Source organism: Eretmochelys imbricata, chromosome 1 (genome assembly GCF_965152235.1).
Source record: "Eretmochelys imbricata isolate rEreImb1 chromosome 1, rEreImb1.hap1, whole genome shotgun sequence".
NCBI lineage: Eukaryota > Metazoa > Chordata > Testudines > Cheloniidae > Eretmochelys > Eretmochelys imbricata.
The window spans coordinates 215,249,984-215,273,922 of record NC_135572.1 but is presented as its reverse complement, the minus strand read 5'-3'; the positions used below and the strand labels follow the sequence as shown (position 1 = coordinate 215,273,922).

The following is a 23,939-nucleotide window of genomic DNA, read 5'->3' as shown; positions in this document are numbered from 1 at the left end:
AAGGCGCAAAACGATTGTCTGCCCTTGCTCTCACGGAAGGAGGGAGGGAAGGGGGGCTTGACGATATGTACCCAGAACCACCCGCGACAATGTTTTAGCCCCATCAGGCACTGGGATTTCTACCCAGAATTCAAATGGGTGGCGGAGCCTGCGGGAACTGTGGGATAGCCACCCACAGTGCAACGCTCCGGAAGTCGACGGTTGCCTCGGTACTGTGGACACACTCCGCCGACTACATGCACTTAGAGCATTTGTGTGGGGACACACACAATTGACTGTATAAAAACGCTTTCTACAAAACCAACTTCTATAAATTCAACCTAATTTCGTAGTGTAGACATACCCTTAGTAAGATAGACAGAAGCAAACAATATATGTTTTAATATGGTTAAATGTATCTAGGAGCAAAGAATGTCGGCCATACTTACATGATGGGGGATTCTATCCTGGGAAGCACTGACTCTGGAAAAGATTTAGGGGTTATGGTGGATAATCTCCTGAACATAAATTATCAGAGCAACACTGTGGTCAAAAGAGCTGATGCGATCCTTGGATGCATAAAAAGGGGAATCTTGAGTAGGAGTAGAGAAATTATTTTACCCCTGTATTTGGCACTGGTGCAACCACTGTTGTAATATGACATCTTGTTCTGGTATCCACAATTCAAGAAGAATGTTATCAATTGGAGAGGGTTCAGAAAAGAACCAGAATAATAATTGAAGGATTGGAAGCATGCTTTAGAGTGCTAGACTCAAGGAGCTTAATCTATTTAACTTGACAAAGAGAAGGTTAAGGGGTGACTTGATCACTCTGTATATCTACATGGGGACCAAATATTTGATAATAGGCTCTTCAGATTAAAAGATGAAGGTATAATAAGACCCAGTGGCTGGAAGTTGAAGCTAGACAGATTCAGAATAGAAAACAGTGAGCATAATTAACCATTGGAACGATTTACCAAGGGTCATGGTGGATTCTCCATCACTGTCAAATTTTAAATCAAGACTGGGTGTTTTTTAAAACCATATGGTCTAGTTGAAAAGAAATTATTTTGGGGAAGGTCTATGGCTTCTGTTATACAAGAGATCAGACTAGATCACAATGGTACTTTCTGGCCTTGGAATCTATAAACCTATGAAACATACTCCGTCAGCTACTTCTGTTCTCCAGTGTGGCATGAAAAAGCCTTTGAAGTTGATTGGGGGAAAGCTTCAGAGAAACCTTGAGGAAAAAAAGACCCCTGCAGTATTTGTGTTGCTTTGTAGAGGAGGATCTTCAGCAAAGCACCAGCTGCTGTCACTAAGCGCTAGTCTACACTAGAAGTGCTAAATCAGCACAACTCTACTGATGCAGCCTGCACAGCTGTAGATCATCTAGGGAAGATGGTCTATGCTAATGGGAGAGAGTTCTGCCTTCAGCATAATTACTCCACCTCCATGAGAGCTGGAAGCTATGTCAGTGGGAAAACGTCTCCTGCCGACATAACATTATAAGTGGACAGAAGTTAGGTCGCTATAACTTGTGATGCTCAGGGCGGTAGCTTTTTCACACCCCTGAGCAATGGAAGTTATGTCAACATATGTGGTAGTGTAGACCTACCCTGAGAGCAAGATCTGAGTCAGGTGCTAAATTTCACAAAGACCCTGCTCTTAGGGACATCTAAGCCTGCTCAAGAGAACATCTGAACACTTTCCTGAAAACCAAGATCTTTGGTAAAGAAATTACTATTATATGAAGTGTTTGGGGGTATTAGTTATCTATAAACATATACACACACACACACTGCAAAATCTGCAGATTAGGGCTGCAGAGTAAAAGCATGTGACACAGTTTGGATAAGTGGGGGAGGGAGAAGAGGAAGCATTTTGTCCAGAACACCGGGGCAAACACCTACTTTTCCAGAGAGTAAAACTGGATTGTAATGGCACCACAGCTTGGATGACATCTCCGCACATAGCTCACTTCTGAAATGCCAGCCTCAACCTGATGAATGGCTGGATCAGTCCTGCTGAGGTCTGAAGGAATCTGTGAACTGCAAAACTCAAGTTTACAGTGCATAGCCATTCTCTCCAGTTCACTCTACTGTAGTACTAGCGGGATCTACCTCCCGACCCCACTCACTGCGTCCAGAGGGGTCTCTGTTCTGGGGAACATGAAATGAAGAAAGCAAGGTTCTGGTACCCCTATCTACATTGAATACTGTAGTCAATGGGACTACTCGTGAATGTACTAATCTGGGCAGTACATTGCACTGTAACTAACATATACACGTCTATATTAAACTTACCTGAGCAAATAACCCTGGCCGTGTCTCTGGGGGAGCAGGCTGGGTTGCCCAGGGCTGTGCGAGAACAATCCCACAGACAGGATTCAGTCCCTTCACAATGAAAAGCATCGCTCCATACGGTTCCTCTCCCTTCCCCAAAATGGGCTCCTCCCCAGGTCGACTCGGCGTATCCACAGTTCAGCTGATGGCAGAGGACATTGGCATCTTGCAAATCCCAGTGGGAGTCACAGAGGCTTCCCCATGTGTCTCCATGTCGGATCTCCACTCTCCCGGAGCACTCGGTGCCGTTCACTAACCTGCCGCCTGAGCACTCTGAGTACAAGGGAAAGTAAGTGTTGAGATGGCGCAGTGATCAGTGTTAATGGCAACAACAGGGAAGGGAGTGGGGAACAGGAAGGGATTGTTGCTCGTGCTCAATGCTAGCAGTTACTCTGTCGTGGCTGTGTGGCTTTTCTCCATCAGCATATGCACAAACTGATACTTGATCCATCCCACTTAGTGCAAAGGGAGGACAAGAGTCTTTCATATATTCATCTTCATACCACCCCTGTGAGATAGGGAAGTACAGTTATCCCCATTTTACAGGAGGGGAATTGAGGCCCAGAGAGACTAAGGAACTTCCCCCGGGTCATATAGGATTTTGTGGTGGAGCAGGAACTGAACACAGCTCTCCCACGGCCCAGGCTAGTGCTCTAGCCACTGGACATTCCTTCCTCTGCTTTCAGCTCCTCTTCCCACTGCAGCTCACCTGAACACACCACGCTGGCTTTGCTCCCAGGGGGACACTCAGTTGTACCCAGAGCAGTAACAGGACAGTCCCTCAGACGGGATTCGTTCCTCTCGCAGCCAAACGTGCCGTTCCAGACAGGCCCATCTCCTGTCCCAAAGAGCTGCCCTGCTGGCATTGACAGGGCGAATCCACAGTCAAGCTGCTGGCAGAGGGTGTGGGCAGCCTGTAAATCCCACTGGGAATCACAGAGGGTTCCCCAGGCGCCTCCATGGTGAAGCTCCACTCTCCCCGAACACCCTGTGCTGCCATTTGCCAGCCTGTACCCGGCATACCCTGAGAACAAGGAAAAGGGAGATCAGAGGGACATTTCTCTTACACAATTGTCTACAGAGATGAGATAAAGGAGCCCCACTTACCTGGGATCAATAATAATTAATTCACAGCTTACTGGGGACTTTTTTAACTCAGGGCACACAGACTTTATAATCAGGCTCTTACACTAAGAACATAAGAATTGCCATACTGAGTCAGACCAAAAGTCCATCTAGCCTAGTATCCTGTCTTTCAACAGTGGCCAATGCCAGGTGCTTCAGAGGGAATGAACAGAATATGTAACCATCAAGTGATCCATCCCCTGTTCCCCATTCTCAATTTCTGGCAAAACTAAGGCTAGGGACACCATTCCTGCCCATCCTGGCTAATAGCCATTGATGGACCTATTCTCCATGAATGTATCTAGTTTTTTTTGGAACCCTGTTTATAGTTTTGGCATTCACAACATCCTCTGGCAAGGAGTTCCACAGGTTGACTGTGCGTTGTATGAACAAATACTTCCTTTTGCTTGTTTTAAACCTGCTGCCTAATAATTTAATTTGGTGACCCTTAGTTCTTATGTTATAAGTAAGGGTACGACTCAGTCATGGGTATTTTTAGTAAAAGTCATGGACAGGTCATCGGCAATAAACAAAAATTCACGGCCCATGACCTGTTCATGATTTATACTATAAATACTCCTGACTAAATCTTGGGTTGGCTGCTGCGGGGGCGCACCCCAGGGGGCTGCTGCTGGAGGAGGGGGCTGGGGCCAGCGGCACCTGCAGCCGGGGGTCCACTGGAGCAGCAGCTGCTCCGGCCGCCCTGGGGACAACTGCCAGGAGCCACCAGAACAGCGGCTTCTTCAGCCACCCAGGAACCACTACTGGGAGCACCAGAGCAGCGGTTGCTCTGACTACCCTGGGAACTGCTGCTCGGGCAGTCCCCAGGGCCAGCTACCTGGGGCTGCCAGAGCAGCAGCTGGTGCGACTAGCCCCGGGCTGCTCCAGCAGTGGCCAGTGCGGCTGTCCCTGGTGCACCTGAGCAGCTGGCCCCCAAACTAGCTGCTCAGGTGGTCCCAAGGCCACCCACACTGGCCGCTGCAGAAGTAACGGAGGTTGCGAAAAGTCACAGAATCTGTGACTTCTGCGACCTCTGTGACAGACATGGAGCCCGAATTATGAGGAGTAAATCACAGTTCCTTATTTACTTTCTCCACACCAGTCATGATTTTATAGACCTCTATCATATCCCCCCTTAGTCATCTCTTTTGAAAGCTGAAAAATCCCAGTCTTTCAATCTTTCCTCATATGGAAGCTGTTCCATACCCCTATCATTTTTGTTGCTTTTTTCTGAACCTTTTCCAATTCCAAAACATATATATTTTTCTGAGATGGGACGACCAGATCTGCACACAGTATTCAAGATGTGGACATACCATGGATTTATATAGAGGCAATTCGATATTCTCCGTCTTATTATCTGTCCCTTTCTTGATGATTCCCAACATTTTGTAAGCTTTTTTGACTGCCGCTGCACATTGAGTGGATGTTTTCAAAGAAGTATCCACAATGACTCCAAGATCTCTTTGAGTGGTAACAGCTAATTTAGACCCCATCATTTTATATTGTGGCAAGATGGCCAATGTTTATATGGTGGGTCCTGCGCTTTTCTTGGGGAGGGGCTAAGATGCCACCCCTTGCCCCTGCTCTTGGGTGCCGAGGGTCCCGCTACTAGCCCGGGAAGGTGGTAGAGGAGGGAAGCAGGGAAGGGGTCTGGGTTTGCTCCTCACTCTGAGTCCCAGCCCCTCTCAACCCCTGCGGGTTTCTTACTCTCGTCCCCCTTAGGTGGGGTTACCCTCGGTCCTTAGGTGTTGGGGGGAAGGGAATCCCCCTGTCCCACTGGGGCAGGGTCTCCCTTACTTCAATTCTCAGGTCTTCCAAATCTCTCAACAAACCTCCAAGCTCCAGTCCTCTCTCCTTCCTCCTCCTCCGACTGCCTGAAGCAGGGGGTTTTATTAGGTTCCTGACAGGGTTTAATTGACCACAGTGCTCCAATTAATCTGTAGCAACCCTCTCTAGTCTACAAGGAACCACGCCTTAATTAGCCTAGGGTTTATATATTTCTCCTTGACACTCTACCGCTGCTCCCTGGCCCTTCTGTATCACATACCACCACCACCACCACCACTCACTACCATGGGGTTGGGCTACTTGGGACGAGTGACAGTGTTGTCGTGACAGGCTATCCGCTTTGCCGTGTTGGCTTCCAGCTCTATGCTGTATCCAGAAGTGGAAAGGTTGTAGGGATAGAAACCATCTAATCACTTGTGCATTCCTCTCCTTGTTTGTGTGCATCCATTGGAGCGGGCATGGTCTATCACAAGAGTGAACCGCCGCCCAAGCAGATAATACTGTAGAATTTCCATGGCCCATTTAACCACTAGGTATTCTTTTTCTACTACGGCATATCGTTGCTCCCTGGGCAGGAGCTTTTGGCTAAGGTAAAGGATTGGGTGCTTCTCATCCCCCACCATCTGTGAAAGGACAACCCCAAGTCCTACCTCCGAGGCATCTGAAAGATGAATTAGTTTTTAAAATCTGGGGCTATGAGCACTGGATGACTGCAAAGGGCCATCCTTAGGTCTCTGAAAGCTTCTTCTGCCGCTTCGGTCCACTTAACTATCTCCGGGCCCCGAGCTCTTGTGAGGGATGAACCGGCAATAGTACCCCACTATCCCTAAGAATGCTCTGACTTGCTTCTTCTGGATTGGGCGGGGCCATTCCTGTATTGCCTTCACTTTGTTCCACTGGGGCTTCAACAGGCCCCTTCCAAGTACATACCCGAGGTATCTGGCCTCGGCTAACCCTGTTGCACATTTGGACAGGTTAGCGGTGAGGCCAGCCTGTCTAAGAGTATCTAGTACCACTTCCACTTTCTCCCAGTCAGGGCTATGGATTACCACATCATCTAAATAGGTGGCAGCATACTTGGCGTGGGATCTAAGTAATCTGTCCATCAATCGTTGGAAAGTCGCGGGGGCCCCATGGAGCCCAAAAGGGAGGACGGTATATTGGAAAAGGCCATTGGGCATAGACAAAGCGATATGGCTTTGTCGTCACCCTTGCTCAGGGAGAGGTGACAATGTGGTGCTGGATCAGCGTTGTATGGCCTGGTTGTGTAAAGAACACATCTTGGTTCCTCTGGATCATTCGACAACCTCTGTTCATTGTTCTGGGGCTAATTTGGGGAATATCTTTACCTGCCCTTGTGGGCCATCTGCCTGGGATGGAACTGGCAGGACAGCCGGGCATGTCTCCCGATCATGCCAGGGTTTCAGTAAGTTGATGTGGTATATCTGCTCTGGCCTTCAGCAGTCTGGCTGCTTCACCTTATAATTCACCTCCCCAATGGCTTCCACGATCTCATAGAGTCCATGCCAACTGGCCAGGAGCTTACTTTCTGTGGTTGGTACCAGCACCAATTACCATGTTTTTGCCCGATTGTAGTAGGTTCGCTGGTTCTCTTGTGCTTTTTCCAAATGTTCTCTTACTATGGGGGTCACTTGGGCTATTCATTCTCTCATCTGGGCTACATGTGTAATGACGTGCTTCCCTGGGTTAGGTTTTTCCTCCTATTCCTCCTTCACAATGTCTAATATGCCATGTGGGTGACATCCATACAGTAACTCAAAGGGGGAGAATCCAGTAGATGCTTGGGGAACTTCTTGTATTGCAAACATCAGGTATGGGAGGAGGGTATCCCAGTCTTTTCCATCTTGGGCCACCACCTTTTGTATCATACTCTTGAGAGTTTGGTTAAATCACTCAACCAGACCATCTGTTTGGGGATGGTAGACCGAGGTTCACAAGGCTTGGATGTGAAGCAGGGTACATAAGTCTTTCATTACTCTCGACATGAAGGAAGTCCCTTGGTCTGTCAGGATCTCCTTAGGGATGCCTATCCTAGCAAAAACCTGCACCAGTTCTTTTGCAATCACCTTGGACATGGGGTTTCTTAAAGGAATGGCTTCGTGGTACCGTGTAGCGTAGTCCAGAATGACGAGTATGCTTCGGTGGCCCCGGGCTGTTTTCTAGTGGTCCCACTAGATCCATTGCTATCCTTTCAAAAGGAACTTCAATTATAGGCAAGGGTACCAACGGGGCCCTTAACTGAGGTCGGGGACTATGCAGCTGGCACTCTGGGCAGGAGGTGCAATAGCGCCAGACTTCTGCCCGTAACCCTGGCCAGTAGAACCTCCTTAGGACTCTATCCAGGGTCTTGTCTACTCCTAAATGTCCCCCAAACAGATGACTGTGAGCTAACTCTAATACGGCCCTTGTGTGTTTCCGTGGCACCAAGAGCTGTTCGACTACTTCCCCCCCCCCATATTGGCACTACCTGGTACAACAGATCCTGCTTGATAATAATAGTAGGGCCCTGGGCCTTTGGTTTTCCCTTCTACTTACACACCATTTACCTCTACTACATCGTCCCTCACGTTCACATACAGTGGGTCATCAGCTTGGTCCTGCCCAAAATATTTGCGTGTGGGACCGATCTGGCCTGATTCTATTGGAATGGGCTCCCCTCCTTCTCTTGTGGTGCTTCTGCTTGTGCTGGGGGCCATTTCTGGGTCTCCACGGGACTTCCTCCCAACCAGGGCAGCTCTTTGGTTTGCTGCCAAAATCCTGGTTCCTAGTCTTTTGTCTGCCCTCCTTTCCCATCTGGATTTCCAAGACTTCCCGGGGGGTGAAAATAACTCTGGGGAAAACCCAGCAAAAAATATGGTAGGGCCATCCATGGATGCCTTGAACTCTGCTTGGGGTTTACTTCCCTCCCCTAACTCGATGCGGGGGGAGTAAGCTCTCAAACCCAGAAAAGTCTCTGCCAATTAAGACTGGGTAGGGAAGCTTGGGGACCACCCCTGCAGTCATCTTGGTAGTGTTTCCCTGGATCTCAATCCATATTGGAATTGTGGGGTAGAAATGTTCTGTGCCGTGGACACATATCACTCTGGTGCTCTTGGCCCGGCTCAGTTGGTCTTGCTCCACTAACTTTCCTGAGACCAATGTGACAGCACTTCCAGAGTCCAGCAAAGCTGTGGTCTGGATGCCATTTATCCTTACTGGCCCGGTGTACTCATGTGGGGCCATCACGACCTCCACCAGCCTGATTAGGCCACATTGGTGTCTGGGATCCCCAAAGTTGCATTGCATGGGCTCCTCCCTGTTGGGACACTGGGCTGCTATATGCCCCAACTCCCCACACTCATAACAGCAATATCTCATCCCAGAGGTCACCCTCTGTCTTGGGCCCACTGACACGCTCTGCCAGCCCTCTCCCCCAAGACCCACAGGTCCCTTTGGGGCCTCAGGCCGCTCCTTGGTGCCTGTTCTTCCCACTATGGCTTTCCTGGAGTCCTTGATGATCCGGGGCCTGAGGGTCAGGACTGGTTTCCTGGAATGCCGTGTTTCACCTCCCGGGGTTTCGACCAGTTCACGGGTTGCCAGTTGTCTCTTTACAAGGGTGACCAGTTCATTATAGGTGGAGGGGTCATTCTGGCCTACCCCGGCTCAGAGGCCCAAGGGTAGTCCCCTTGTATAGTGGTCCAGCACCAGAAGCTCCATCATTCTCTCCGAGCTGAGAGCCTCTGGGCGTAACCACTTCCGGGCTAGGTGGATTAGATCAAATAGTTGTGACCGTGGTGTCTTGTCCTCACAGTACTGCCATTCATGGAACCTCTGGGCTCGCAAGGCTGTCATTACCCCTGCCCTGGCCAGAATCTCCCCCTTCAGTCAGGTGTAATCTGCTGCCTCCTCTGCAGTTATATCATAGTAGGCCTTCTGGGCCTCCCCGCACAAAAATGGGGTGAGTATGCCTGACCACTGGTCTTGGGGCCAGGCCTCCTGCAGGGCTGTCCTCTCAAAGCCCAGGAGGTATGCCTCCACATCATCATCTCAGGTCATTTTCTGCAGACAGTAGGTGGCCCGTATGGTCTGTGTTCCATCATACCCATGGCTCAGCTCCGTAAGGGCCTTCACTGGTTCACTAGGTCCTGCAGCATGGGCTGACCTTGGGTGGCCTGGGTCATCAGCAGGTGATTGGTCTCTTGCTGCAGCCTCATGGCCTCCTGTTGGGCATCTGCCTGGACCCGGGTAGCCGCCTGCTGGGCAGCAGTGGCTTGCACCAGTGCTTTGACCACGTCCTCCACCTTGGGGCAGGGTGGTCATGACCCACCCCGGATTATGTTCACGGAACAGAAATCCCACCCCTGACACCACATGTGGCAAGATGGCCGATGTTTATATGGTGGGTCCTGCGCTTTTCTTGGGGAGGGGCTAAGATGCCACCCCTTGCCCCTGCTCTTGGGTGCCAAGGGTCCCGCTATTAGCCTGGGAAGGTGGTAGAGGAGGGAAGCAGGGAAGGGGTCTGGGTTTGCTCCTCACTCTGAGTCCCAGCCCCTCTCAACCCCTGCGGGATTTTTACCCTTGTCCCTTTTAGGTGGGGTTACCTCGGTCCTTAAGTGTTGGGGGGAAGGGGTCCCCCTGTCCCGCTGGGGCAGGGTCTCCCTTACTTCAATTCTCAGGTCTTCCAAATCTCTAAACACACCTCCAAGCTCCAGTCCTCTCTCCTTCCTCCTCCTCCTCTGACTGCCTGAAGCAGGAGGTTTTATTAGGTTCCTGACAGGGTTTAATTGACCACAGGTGCTCCAATTAATCTGTAGCAACCCTCTCTAGTCTACAGGGAACCACGCCTTAATTAGCCTAGGGCTTATATTTCCCCTCGACCACTCTACCACTGCTCCTTGGCCCTCCTGTATCACAATATGTATAGTTGGGATTATGTTTTCCAAGGTGCATTACTTTGCCTTTATCAACACTGATTTTCATGTGCCATTTTCATAGATTCATAGATATTTAGGTCAGAAGGGACCATTATGATCATCTAGTCTGACCTCCTGCACAACGCAGGCCACAGAATTTCACCCACCACTCCTGCGAAAAACCTCTCACCTATGTCTGAGCTATTGAAGTCCTCAAATCGTGGTTTAAAGACTTCAAGGAGCAGAGAATCCTCCAGCAACTGACCCGTGCCCCATGCTACAGAGGAAGTCGAAAAACCTCCAGGGCCTCTTCCAATCTGCCCTGGAGGAAAATTCCTTCCCGACCCCAAATATGGCAATCAGCTAAACCCTGAGCATATGAGCAAGATTCACCAGCCAGATACTACAAAAAATTCTTTCCTGGGTAACTCAGATCCCACCCCATCTAATATCCCATCACAGGCCAGTGAGCCTATTTACCATAAATATTTAATTACCAAAACCATGTTATCCCATCATACCATCTCCTCCATAAACTTATCGAGTTTAATCTTAAAGCCAGATAGATCTTTTGCCCCCACTGCTTCCCTTGGAAGGCTATTCCAGAACTTCACTCCTCTGATGGTTAGAAACCTTCATCTAATTTCAAGTCTAAACTTCCTGGTAGCCAGTTTATATCCATTTGTTCTTGTGTCCACATTGGTATTGAGCTTAAATAATTCCTCTCCCTCTCTGGTATTTATCCCTCTGATATATTTATAGAGAGCAATCATATCTCCCCTCAGCCTTCTTTTAGTTAGGCTAAACAAGCCAAGCTCCTTGAGTCTCCTTTCATAAGACAAGTTTTCCATTCCTCAGATCATCCTAGTAGCCCTTCTCTGTATCTGTTTGAGTTTGAATTCATCCTTCTTAAACATAGGAGACCAGAACTGCACACAGTATTCCAGGTGAGGTCTCACCAGTGCCTTGTATAACGGTACTAAAACCTCCTTATCCCTACTGGAAATACCTCTCCTGATGCATCCCAAGACCACATTAGCTTTTTTCACAGCCATATCACATTGGCGGCTCATAGTCATCCTATGATCAACCAATACTCCAAGGTCCTTCTCCTTCTCCGTTACTTCTAATTGATGCGTCCTCAGCTTATAACTAAAATTCTTGTTATTAATCCCTAAATGCATGACCTTACACTTCTCACTATTAAATTTCATCCTATTACTATTACTCCAGTTTACAAGGTCATCCAGATCCTCCTGTAGGATATCCCTGTCCTTCTCTAAATTGGCAATACCTCCCAGCTTTGTATCATCCGCAAACTTTATTAGCACACTCCCACTTTTTGTGCCGAGGTCAGTAATAAAAAGATTAAATAAGATTGGTCCCAAAACTGATCCTTGAGGAACTCCACTGGTAACCTCCCTCCAGCCTGACAGTTCACCTTTCAGTAGGACCCGTTGTAGTCTCCTCCTTAACCAATTCCTTATCCACCTTTCAATTTTCCTATTGATCCCCATCTTACCCAATTTAACTAATAATTCCCCATGTGGCACAGTATCAAACGCCTTACTGAAATCTAGGTAAATTAGATCCACTGCGTTTCCTTTGTCTAAAAAATCTGTTACTTTCTCAAAGAAGGAGAGCAGGTTGGTTTGGCACAATCTACCTTTTGTAAAACCATGTTGTATTTTGTCCCGTTTACCATTGACTTCAATGTCCTTAACTACCTTCTCCTTCAGAATTTTTTCCAAGACCTTGCATACTACAGATGTCAAACTAACAGGCCTATAGTTACCCGGATCACTTTTTTTCCCTTTCGTCTTAAAAATAGGAACTATGTTAGCAATTCTCCAATCATACGGTACAACCCCTGAGTTTACAGATTCATTAAAAATTCTTGCTAATGGGCTTGCAATTTCATGTGCCAATTCCTTTAATATTCTTGGATGAAGATTATCTGGGCCCCCCGATTTAGTCCCATTAAGCTGTTTGAGTTTCGCTTCTACCTCAGATATGGTAATATCTACCTCCATATCCTCATTCCCGTTTGTCATGCTACCATTATCCCTCTTTAGTCTTATTAAAGACTGAGGCAAAGTATTTGTTTAGATATTGGGCCATGCCTAGATTATCCTTAACCTCCACTCCATCCTCAGTGTTTAGTGTCCCACTTCTTCTTTCTTCGTTTTCTTCTTATTTATATGGCTATAGAACCTTTAACTATTGGTTTTAATTCCCTTGGCAAGGTCCAACTCTATTTGACTTTTAGCCTGTCTCACTTTATCCCTACATGTTCTGACCTCAATAAGGTAGCTTTCCTTGCTGATCCCTCCCATCTTCCACTCCCTGTATGCTTTCTGCTTTTTCTTAATCACCTCTCTGAGATGCTTCTCATCCAACTTGGTCTACAACTCCTGCCTATGAATTTTTTCCTTTCTTGGGATGCAGGCTTCCAATAGCTTCTGCAGCTTTGATTTAAAATAATCCCAGGCCTCCTCTACCTTTAGATCCATAAATTCTTCAGTCCAATCCACTTCCCTAACTAATTTCCTTAATTTTTGAAAGTCAGCCCTTTTGAAATCAAAAACCCTAGTCGCAGATTTATTTTTGTAAATCCTTCTGTTCAGTTTGAACTGAATTAGCTCATGATCACTTGAACCAAGATTATCCCCTATAACCATTTCTTCTCTGAGGTCCTCACTACTCACCAAAACCAAATCTAAAATGGCATCCCCTCTAGTCGGTTAGGCAACTACTTGATGAAGGAATCCATCAGCTATCGCATTTTGTAGCCCAGTCATCCAGTTTTGTGAGATCCCTTTGTAACTCTTCTCAGTCCGCTTTGGACTTAACTATCTTGAGTGGTTTTGTATCATCAGCAAAATTATGCCAGCTCACTATTTACCCTTTTTTCCAGATCATTTATGAATGTGTTGCATAGTACTGATCCCAGTACAGACCTCTGGGGGACACTACTATTTACCTCTCTCCATTCTGAAAACTGACCATTTATTCCTACTCTTTGTTTCCTATCTTTTAACCAGTTACCAATCCATGAGAGGACCTTCCCTCTTATCTCATGACAGCTTATCATAGAATATCAGGATTGGAAGGGACCTCAGGAGCTCATCTAATCCAACCCCCTGCTCAAAGCAGGACCAATCCCCAACTAAATCATTCCAGCCAGGGCTTTCTCAAGCCTGACCTTAAAAATATCTAAGGAAGGAGATTCCACCACCTCCCTAGGTAACGCATTCCAGTGTTTCACTACCCTCCTAGTGAAAAAGTTTTTCCTAATATCCAACCTAAACTTGAGACCATTACTCCTTGTTCTCAGTGGTAGCAGATGACAGAACAGTCTAGATCCATCCTCTTTGGAACCCCCTTTCAGGTAGTTGAAAGCAGCTATCAAATCCCCCCTCATTCTTCTCTTCCACAGACTAAACAATCCCAGTTCCCTCAGCCTCTCCTCATAAGTCATGTGCTCCAGCCCCTAATCGTTTTTGTTGCCCTCCGCTGGACGTTTTCCAATTTTTCTACATCCTTCTTGTAGTGTGGGGCCCAAAACTGAACACAGTACTCCAGATAAGGCCTCACCAATGTCAAATAGAAGGGAACAATCACGTCCCTTGATCTGCTGGCAATGCTCCTACTTAAACAGCCCAAAATGCCATTCACCTTCTTGGCAACAACGGCACACTGTTGATTCATATACAGCTTCTCATCCACTGTAACCCCTAGGTCCTTTTCTGCAGAATTGTTGCCTAGCCATTCGGTCCCTAGTCTGTAGCAGTGCATGGGATTCTTCCGTCCTAAGTGCAGGATTCTGCCCTTGTCCTTGTTGAGCCTCATCAGATTTCTTTTGGCCCAATCCTCCAATTTGTCTAGGGCCCTCTGTATCCTATCCCTACCCTCCAGCATATCTACCTCTCCTCCCAGTTTAGTGTCATCTGCAAACTTGCTGATGGTGCAATCCAGGCAATCCTCCAGATCATTTATGAAGATATTGAACAAAACTGGCCCCAGGACCGACCCTTGGGGCACTCCACTTGATACCGGCTGCCAACTAGACATGGAGCCATTGATCACTACCCGTTAAGCCCAACATTCTAGCCACCTTATAGTCCATTCATCCAGCCCATACTTCTTTAGCTTGCTGGCAAGAAAACTGTGGGATACAGTGTCAAAAGCTTTGCTAAAGTCAAGGAACAACACGTCTACCGCTTTCCCCTCATCCACAGAGCCAGTTATCTCGTCATAGAAGGCAATTAGATTAGTCACGCATGACTTGCCCTTGGTGAATCCATGCTGACTGTTCCTGATCACTTTCCTCTCCTCTAAGTGCTTCAGAATTGATTCCTTGAGAACCTGCTCCATGATTTTTTCAGGGACTGAGGTGAGGCTGACTGGCCTGTAGTTCCCTGGATCCTCCTTCTTCCCTTTTTTAAAGATGGGCACTACATTAGCCTTTTTCCTGTTGTCCGGGACCTCCCCTGATCACCATGAGTTTTCAAAGATAATGGCCAATGGCTCTGCAGTCACATCCGCCAACTCCTTTAGCACTCTCGGATGCAGCGTACCCAGCCCCATGGACTTGTGCTCGTCCAGCTTTTCTAAATAGTCCCGAACCACTCCTTTCTCCACAGAGGGCTGGTCACCTCCTCCCCATGCTGTGCTGCCCAGTGCAGCAGTCTGGGAGCTGACCTTGTTCGTGAAGACAGAGGCAAAAAAAGCATTGAGTACATTAGCTTTTTCCACATCCTCTGTCACTAGGTTGCCTCCCTCATTCAGTAAGGGGCCCACACTTTCCTTGACTTTCTTCTTGTTGCTAACATACCTGAAGAAACCCTTCTTGTTACTCTTAACATCTCTTGCTAGCTGCAACTCCAGGTGTGATTTGCCCTTGTTTTTTCCTCCCCCACTCCCCGACGTTCCACCCTGGATTTGTGCTGGAAATGGCCCACCTTGATTATCATACACATTGTAAGGAAAGTGGTCACTTTAGATAAGCTATTACCAGTAGGAGAGCGGGGTGGGGGGAGAGAAAACCTTTTGTAGTGGTAAACACCCATTTTTTCATGGTTTGTGTGTATAAAAAGATCTTCTGTACTTTCCACAGTATGTATCCGATGAAGTGAGCTGTAGCTCACGAAAGCTTATGCTCAAATAAATTGGTTAGTCTCTAAGGTGCCACAAGTACTCCTTTACTTTTGGCATTGTACCTTTTAATTTCTGTTTAACTAACTTCCTCATTTTTGTGTAGTTCCCCTTTCTGAAATTAAATGCTACCATGATGGGCTGCTGTGGTGTTTTGCCTGCCACAGGGATGTTAAATGTAATTATATTATGGTCACTATTACCAAGCGTTCCACCTATATTCACTTCTTGGACCAGATCCTATGCTCCACTTAGGACTAAATCGAGGATTGCCTCTCCTCTTGTGGGTTCCAGTACTAGCTGCTTGGTGTTATTGCCCATGTCTGATGTCTGCCCTGCCTGAGGGGTCCTGCAGCACTCACCAAACTCTGCCCCAGCATATACTGCTCTGGGTTCAGTGTCACACCTCGGATGGGTTCTCTGAGGGCTGGGCCAGTCCCTCCTTTGACTGTTCCAAAATCTTAGTCAGGATTCTGCAGGGACTGTCCCCAAGACTTCATATAAGTGTCATGTGAAGGAAATGGGGTTCTTACATGTCACTGCTACTGTGTTCTAAGTTACTGGAAGTTCATTTAATCAAAGCATTAGGACTCAGGGGTCTGACCAGAGAAAAATAAAGAATGGAGATATTCTATTCAAACTCTGGCCTCAGTCTCCAGTTCTACCCCGGTCCCAGATCAGCTCTAAAATGAGGGGCAGTGAAATAGTCACTGGTGCTTGCTTAGTCATAAAGTCTCAAATTAAACACTGTTCACTGAGGCAATTCACATCTCTTGGAGCTCTTGTTTCACTGATGTTAATGGAAGCACCAGGAAGCTCTTCACCAAGAAAGATATGACCATTTATTTAGCTGATTAAGTATGGATTTAGGTGCCTAACTTGAGGTACCCAAATATGAAAATGTGTCCTTTTATCTTATTGAGTCTTTGGGGTTTTGTTTTGTTGGGTTTTTTTTAACAAAAGCTTAAATTATGGAGCATTTGATGCTGCCCAAGAAAAGCATTAGCACATTGTACCCCTGAATCCTCGATCAACCCATCCCCTGCTGATAGCATTAATAAATGTAACAGCTTTATTGTGCATGTTCACACTGCAGGACACAGCACATCCCCTTTTACCCTGTGGCTCTTTACATTGGCTAACACTGATGTCCCAAGGGAGGGTCCCTGGGATGGAATATACCCAGTATTCACACTGTACATACTACTTAATAAACTTTGTACAAAGTATGCCTCTTAAGGTATCATTTGAAAACTCATAATTTGCTGTTCAGTATTGTCCTGGTAAATTATGTGGGGCAACAGTGTATGTGAAGTTATAAGATTCCCCTGTATGATGTGATTGGAATAACAGAGACTTGGTGGGATAACTCGCATGACTGGAGTACTGTCATGGGTGGATATAAACTGTTCAGGAAGGACAGGCAGGGCAGAAAAGGTGGGGGGTTGCACTGTATGTAAGGGAGCAGTATGACTTCTCAGAGCTCAAGTATGAAACTGCAGAAAAACCTGAGTGTCTCTGGATTAAGTTTAGAAGTGTGAGCAACAAGGGTGATGTTGTGGTGGGAGTCTGCTGTAGACGACCGGACCAGGGGGATGAAGTGGACGAGGCTTTCTTCCGGCAACTCACGGAAGTTACTAGATCTCAGGCCCTGGTTCTCATGGGAGACTTCAATCACCCTGATATCTGCTGGGAGAGCAATATAGCGGTGCCCAGACAATCCAAAAAGTTTTGGAAAGGGTAGGGGACAATTTCCTGGTGCAGGTACTGGAGGAACCAACGAGGGGCAGAGCTCTTCTTGACCTGCTGCTCACAAACCGGGAAGAATTAGTAGGGGAAGCAAAAGTGGATGGGAACCTGGGAGGCAGTGACCATGAGATGGTTGAGTTCAGGATCCTGACACAGGGAAGAAAGGAGAGCAGCAGGATATGGACCCTGGACTTCAGAAAAGCAGACTCTGACTCCCTCAGGGAACTGATGGGCAGGATCCTTTGGGAGAATAACATGAGGGGGAAAGGAGTCCAGGAGAGCTGGCTGTATTTTAAAGAATCTTTGTTGAGGTTATAGGGACAAGCCATCCTGATGTGTAGAAAGAATAGTAAATATGGCAGGTGACCAGCTTGGCTTAACAGTGAAATCCTTGCTGACCTTGAACACAAAAAGGAAGCTTACAAGAAATGGAAGATTGGACAAATGACCAGGGAAGAGTATAAAAATATTGCTCAGGGATGCAGGAATGTAATCAGGAAGGCCAAATCACACCTGGAGTTGCAGCTAGCAAGAGATGTTAAGAGTAACAAGAAGGGTTTCTTCAGGTATGTTAGCAACAAGAAGAAAGTCAAGGAAAGTGTGGGCCCCTTACTGAATGAGGGAGGCAACCTAGTGACAGAGGATGTGGAAAAAGCTAATGTACTCAATGCTTTTTTTGCCTCTGTCTTCACGAACAAGGTCAGCTCCCAGACTGCTGCACTGGGCAGCACAGCATGGGGAGGAGGTGACCAGCCCTCTGTGGAGAAAGGAGTGGTTCGGGACTATTTAGAAAAGCTGGACGAGCACAAGTCCATGGGGCTGGGTACGCTGCATCCGAGAGTGCTAAAGGAGTTGGCGGATGTGACTGCAGATCCATTGGCCATTATCTTTGAAAACTCATGGTGATCAGGGGAGGTCCCGGATGACTGGAAAAAGGCTAATGTAGTGCCCATCTTTAAAAAAGGGAAGAAGGAGGATCCGGGGAACTACAGGCCAGTCAGCCTCACCTCAGTCCCTGAAAAAATCATGGAGCAGGTTCTCAAGGAATCAATTCTGAAGCACTTAGAGGAGAGGAAAGTGATCAGGAACAGTCAGCATGGATTCACCAAGGGCAAGTCATGCGTGACTAATCTAATTGCCTTCTATGACGAGATAACTGGCTCTGTGGATGAGGGGAAAGCAGTGGACGTGTTGTTCCTTGACTTTAGCAAAGCTTTTGACACGGTCTCCCACAGTATTCTTGCCAGCAAGTTAAAGAAGCATGGGATGGATGAATGGACCATAAGGTGGATAGAAAGCTAACTAGATCATTACCTCAACGGGTAGTGATCAATGGCTCCATGTCTAGTTGGCAGCTGGTATCAAGTGGAGTGCCCCACGGATCGGTCCTGCCGCCGGTTTTGTTCAATATCTTCATTAATGATCTGGAGGATTGCCTGGATTGCACCATCAGCAAGTTTGCAGATGACACTAAACTGGGAGGAGAGGTAGATATGCTGGAGGGTAGGGATAGGATACAGAGGGCCCTAGACAAATTGGAGGATTGGGCCAAAAGAAATCTGATGAGGTTCAACAAGGACAAGTGTAGAGTCCTGCACTTAGGACAGAAGAACCCCATGCACTGCTACAGACTAGGGATCGAATGGCTCGGCAGCAGTTCTACAGAAAAGGACCTAGGGGTTACAGTGGATGAGAAGCTGGATACGAGTCAACAGTGTGCCCTTGTTGCCAAGAAGGCCAATGGCATTTTGGGATGTATATGTAGGGGCATTGCCAGTAGATCGAGGGAAGTGATCGTTCCCCTCTATTCAACATTGGTGAGGCCTCATCTGGAGTATTGTGTCCAGTTTTGGCCCCCACACTACAAGAAGGATGTGGAAAAACTGGAAAACGTCCAGCAGAGGGCAACAAAAATGATTAGGGGACTGGAACACATGAGTTATGAGGAGAGTCTGAGGGAACTGGGATTGTTTAGTCTGCAGAAGAGAAGAATGAGGGGGGATTTGATAGCTGCTTTCAACTACCTGAATGGGGGTTCCAAAGAGGATGGATCTAGACTGTTCTCAGTGGTAGCTGATGACAGAACAAGGAGTAGTGGGGGAGGTTTAGGTTGGATATTAGGAAAAACTTTTTCACTAGGAGGGCGGTGAAACACTGGAATGCTTTACCTAGGGAGGTGGTGGAATCTCCTTCCTTAGATATTTTTAAGGTCAGACTTGACAAAGCCCTGGCTGGAATGATTTAGTTGGGGATTGGTCCTGCTTTGAGCAGGGGGGTGGACTAGATGACTTCCTGAGGTCCCTTCCAACCCTGATATTCTATGATTCTATGATGTGACTGACACATGTTCCAAACCCCACATCCCTGCCCTGGCAGAAGTCATGTCTGCCCTAAACAAAGGAAGGATTGTGTGCTTGCCTTAATTTTCAGTTAAGCATTAAACAGAGGCATGAAGCAGGAAGGGAAGACAAAAGAATTTAAACAGGTTTAAAAACCAGCAGGGAGTAACTTTCCACAAAGACACTTTCGCTCCTGGGTCTCAGCTGGAAATGTTTTTCAAGAGGGGGACTTTTTAAAAAGGAGGGACAAACACCCCAACGGACCGCTCTCTCTCTCTCTCCCTGCCCATTGCGTTCTCTGCACCTGAGAAGACAAAAGGAAACTGCCCCTGGAATTTGGAAGAGGGGCCCTGACCTGAAGAGTTTGGTCAGTAACCTGGCTGGAAACATGTGATGAGAATTTTTGCTTGAATCTAGCATAGTTTGTGGAGTTAGGCACTATTAAACATTTTTCTTGTAACCATTTCTGACTTTTATGCCTCATTACTTATACACACTTAAAATTGTTTTGTAGTTAATAAATTTGTTTTACTGTTTTATCTAATCCAGGGTGTTTAAATTGAAGTGTCTGGGTACTTGATTTAAAGTAATAAACTGGCATATCATTCCCTTAAAGGAATAATCAACTTAATATATTTGTACTGTCCAGGAGAGGACTGGGCAATACAGGACATACTTTTCTAGGGGAAGATCTGGCAATGGAGGTGTCCTGGGGTCACCCTGCAGTATAACCAAGGCTGGTAAGAACCAAGGTGTGGCTGACTGGCAGCAGCACAAACATAACTGGAAGTGACTTACATGCTGGAGGCTGTTTGTGAGAAGTCCAGGTTGGAGGCTACAGCCTCAAGATATTATAAAGGGCACCCTAGGTTAGAGGGCAGGGGTGACACAGCTATTCGTTAGTCTGGACTGTGCCCTGGTGTGTCACAGTCCCCCAAATACAGAGCTCAATCCCACAAGATATGGAGCAGATCCCTCAACTGCCACTGCCAGATCAGACAGGGAGTGAAACACACCACTGAAGGGAAAATTGGGGAAGGGGCAGGGAGAGGAGAAAGCTTTATCTCTAGGAGCTCTCACAGAGACATTTGCAGTAATGAGCACCAGAGGGCTAGGGTCTCTCTCTCTCTCTCTCTCTCTGCCCCTCTTTATGGAGGAATGAGCTCCCTCTCAGATCCTGGCCTCCTCTCCCCAGGACTTTACCTTTTAGGAAAAAGGACCATTATGTTTTCCATTTCCCCCACCCATCCCAATACCCAACCTAGCAGCATGACCATGGGCTCTTTATTCACACAGAGACAGGCTAACTGGCTGGCTGCAATGGATGGCTCTTTCAGGCAACCGTGTGTTCCACAGGCAGGCTGGTGGGCAGTACAGATCCTTTCCAGGCTGTGCTACTAGCGGTGATGGGAAAGGCTACGCACTAGATGGTCCAGCCCTTATTTTAACTCACCCATTTAGATTTGTGTCCTGACAAGATCTTGGCCCTAACAAGAAGACAGTGTCTGTTATCTCTGAAAACCAGATCCATATTAATGGGGGGCACGAAGCCAACCCCTGTTACAGGGCAATAACATACATAAGTGGTGACAACTGCACAAATTCTGTCAGTAAAGATCTGAAACAACACGTGGCCCGTATGTAGCATGAGGTATCCAAGTGCCTGAAAGCACTTTACAAGCATTAATGAATTAAGCTTCATAACTATTCGCTGAGGTAGGTAATTATTATTACAGATGGGGAAACTGAGGCACGGGGATTAATGAACAAAATGGCAAAGCTGGAACCATGTCTCCCAGGTGCTGGTTCTGTTCTCAAGCCACCAGACCATGCCCTATCCCTTTACAAATGTAGGGAGTGTAGGAAACGGAGTTCTCAGCACTGGAAGCGCATTGAAGAACATGTACCCCTAATGAAGGATGAAGGAGAATCAGAGCATTGCTGGGACTGTGATGTAATAGAGGAAGAAAAGTAAATAGAAGTGTCTCCATTTATTGGATGCAGTCTTGTTGTAGTCTTATTGGTCCCAGCTATTAGAGAGACAAAGTGGTTGAGGTAATATCTTTTATTGGACCAACTGCAGTTGATGTAGCTTGAAAGCTTGTCTCTCTCATCAACAAAAGTTGGTCCAATAAAAGATATTACCTCACCCACCTTGTCCCCCCATTTATTGAGGATACCTGAAATAGAGTGAGGAATGTGAGAGAGATCATGTGGTTTCCTGCCATCCCTTCTGGCTCCCATTGAGGGGAGAGAGAGTGAAGCCACCCTTGCTAGCAAACTGGAATCCTCTAGAAGCATCATGGAAACATGCAAAGGATTCTGAGATGTGCGTTCACAGGAGAAATAGGTGGATGTGGGAGAAAAGAGACTGAGTATCCCAGCTGCCGGACCCATGTTTATGGTATGTTAAAGTCATCAATCTGAATTCTTACCTGAGCACAATAGGCCAACATCATTAGCGTGGGAGCATGTCTCATTAGAATGGGACATCCTGGGACAGTTTGAAAGGACAGTCTCATTCCCCACACACTGGAATGCTTCCTTCCAGATCAGATCATGTCCTTCTCCAAAGTGAGCTGTTCCCAAGGTGGCTACAGCCTGTCCACACCCTAATTCATTACAGATAACTGTAGCGGCTTTGAAATCTAAGTGTGAATCACAGACTGTCTCCCATGTTTCTCCATGTTTTACTTCAACACGTCCTGAGCAGGCAGTGCCCCCTCCAACCAGCCGGAGCTCAATGTGACCTAGAAAGTCAATAAATCCATCAGTAAGCAGGGGTTGCACTGACATCCCATAGCCCTCCACACACTTTCATAGAGACAAAACGAAGGGCACCTTCTTCTCCCAGTAACAGATAGTTTTAAATAGGCAGGAATCCTTTACCCACTCTGACAATTTCTGTGCTCCAGTGATGAGAGAGTTTGAATCATAGAATCATATGGTTAGAAGGGACCTCAAGGGTCATCTAGTCTAACCCCCTGCCAAGGTGCAGGAATTGTTGTGTCGAAACCATCCAAGACAGATGGTTATCCATCCTGCTTTTGAAAACGTCCAGTGAAGGAGCTTTCACAACCTCCCTGGACAGTCTGTTCCATTGTCCTACTGTACTTACAGTTAGGAAATTTTTCCTGAGATTTAATCTAAATCTGCTATGCTGTAGTTTGAATCCATTACCTCTTGTCCTGTCCTCTGTAGCAAAAGAGAACAACTTTTCTCAATTCTTTTATGGAAGCGTTTCAACTATTTGTAGACCACTATCATGTCCCCCCCCCGTATCTCCTCTTTTCCAAGTTAAACATACCCAGTTCCTTCAGCCTTTGCTCATATGCCTTGCATTCCATCCCTTTGATCATCTTTGTTGCTCACCTCTGGATCCTTTCCAGTTTCTCCACATCCTTTCTGTACATTGGTGACCAAAACTGGTCACAGTACTCCAGGTAAGGCCTAACCAGTGCTGAGTAGAGCAGTACTATCACCTCCCATGACTTGCATGCTATGCCTCTGTTAATGGAACCTAAAATTGCATTTGCTTTTTTCCAACAGCATTGCATTGCTGACTAATGTTGAGGTTGTGATTCACCACAACTCCCAGATCCTTCTCAGCAGTGCTGCTGCCAAGCCAGTTATCCCCCATTCTGTATTTGCGTATTTGGTTTTTCTTCCCTAAGTGTAACACCTTACATTTGTCTTTGTTGAGTTTCATTTTGTTGTATATAGGACAGTTCTCCAATTTATCAATATCCCACTGAATTTTAGCTCTGTCCTCCAAAGTGTTGGCAATCCCCAGCCCCAGCTTTGAGTCATCTGTAAACTTGATCAGTGTGCTCTCTATTCCTATGTCCAGGTCATTAATAAAGATCAATAAAGATCAGCTGCACACATACAAAATGGGAAATGACTACCTAGGAAGGAGTACTGTGGAAAAGGATCTGGGGGTCATAGTGGACCATAAGCTAAATATGAGTCAACAGTGTAACACCATTGCAAAAAAAACCAAACAACGAACATCATTCTGGGATGTATTAACAGTTGGTGCAGTTGTTTTGATTGCCTCCCCTTTGCCAAGTTCAGGTTCATGGCTCCTCTCCTGCTGCCTCAGTGAACTCTGGGGAAAGCTCCACTCCACTCAACCCCCATTGGCTCCTGTCCCAGATCCAGCAGCCACTGTCACGACCTGCTGCTGAGACTCTGGTGAGATACTGGGCTTCTGTACACAGGCACCTACCAGCACAGACCTTCTAATGGGACCACCTGACCTCCACCTGCCCCATACTGGAAGCCTAGAGGATGTTGCAGCCTGCTCATCCCCAGTTTGCCCAGAGGAGCTCAGGGAGAAACTGGTCAGCTCCACATGGACCCCAGTGCAGGGCATGGTTCAGTTCTGACTCATCAGGAACGTCACACACATGGGTTCAGTCCCTTCTCTTTCATGTTTCAGAGTAACAGCCGTGTTAGTCTGTATTCGCAAAAAGAAAAGGAGTACTTGTGGCACCTTAGAGACTAACCAATTTATTTGAGCATGAGCTTTCGTGA

General features: G+C 46.9%; 1 protein-coding gene across 1 annotated transcript in view; it reads right to left on the bottom strand.

The window, feature by feature from the left end:
- The window catches only part of LOC144259180 (scavenger receptor cysteine-rich type 1 protein M130-like), a 77,700-nt gene that overhangs the window by 24,307 nt on the left and 29,454 nt on the right, over positions 1-23,939 (bottom strand). The window contains exons 3-5 of the mRNA XM_077807360.1: positions 21,836-22,150; positions 3,036-3,350; positions 2,288-2,599 (exon numbers count right to left, since the gene is read on the bottom strand). Of these exons, the coding sequence (XP_077663486.1) occupies positions 2,288-2,599; positions 3,036-3,350; positions 21,836-22,150 (942 nt within the window). The remainder of the gene's footprint in view (positions 1-2,287; positions 2,600-3,035; positions 3,351-21,835; positions 22,151-23,939) is intronic.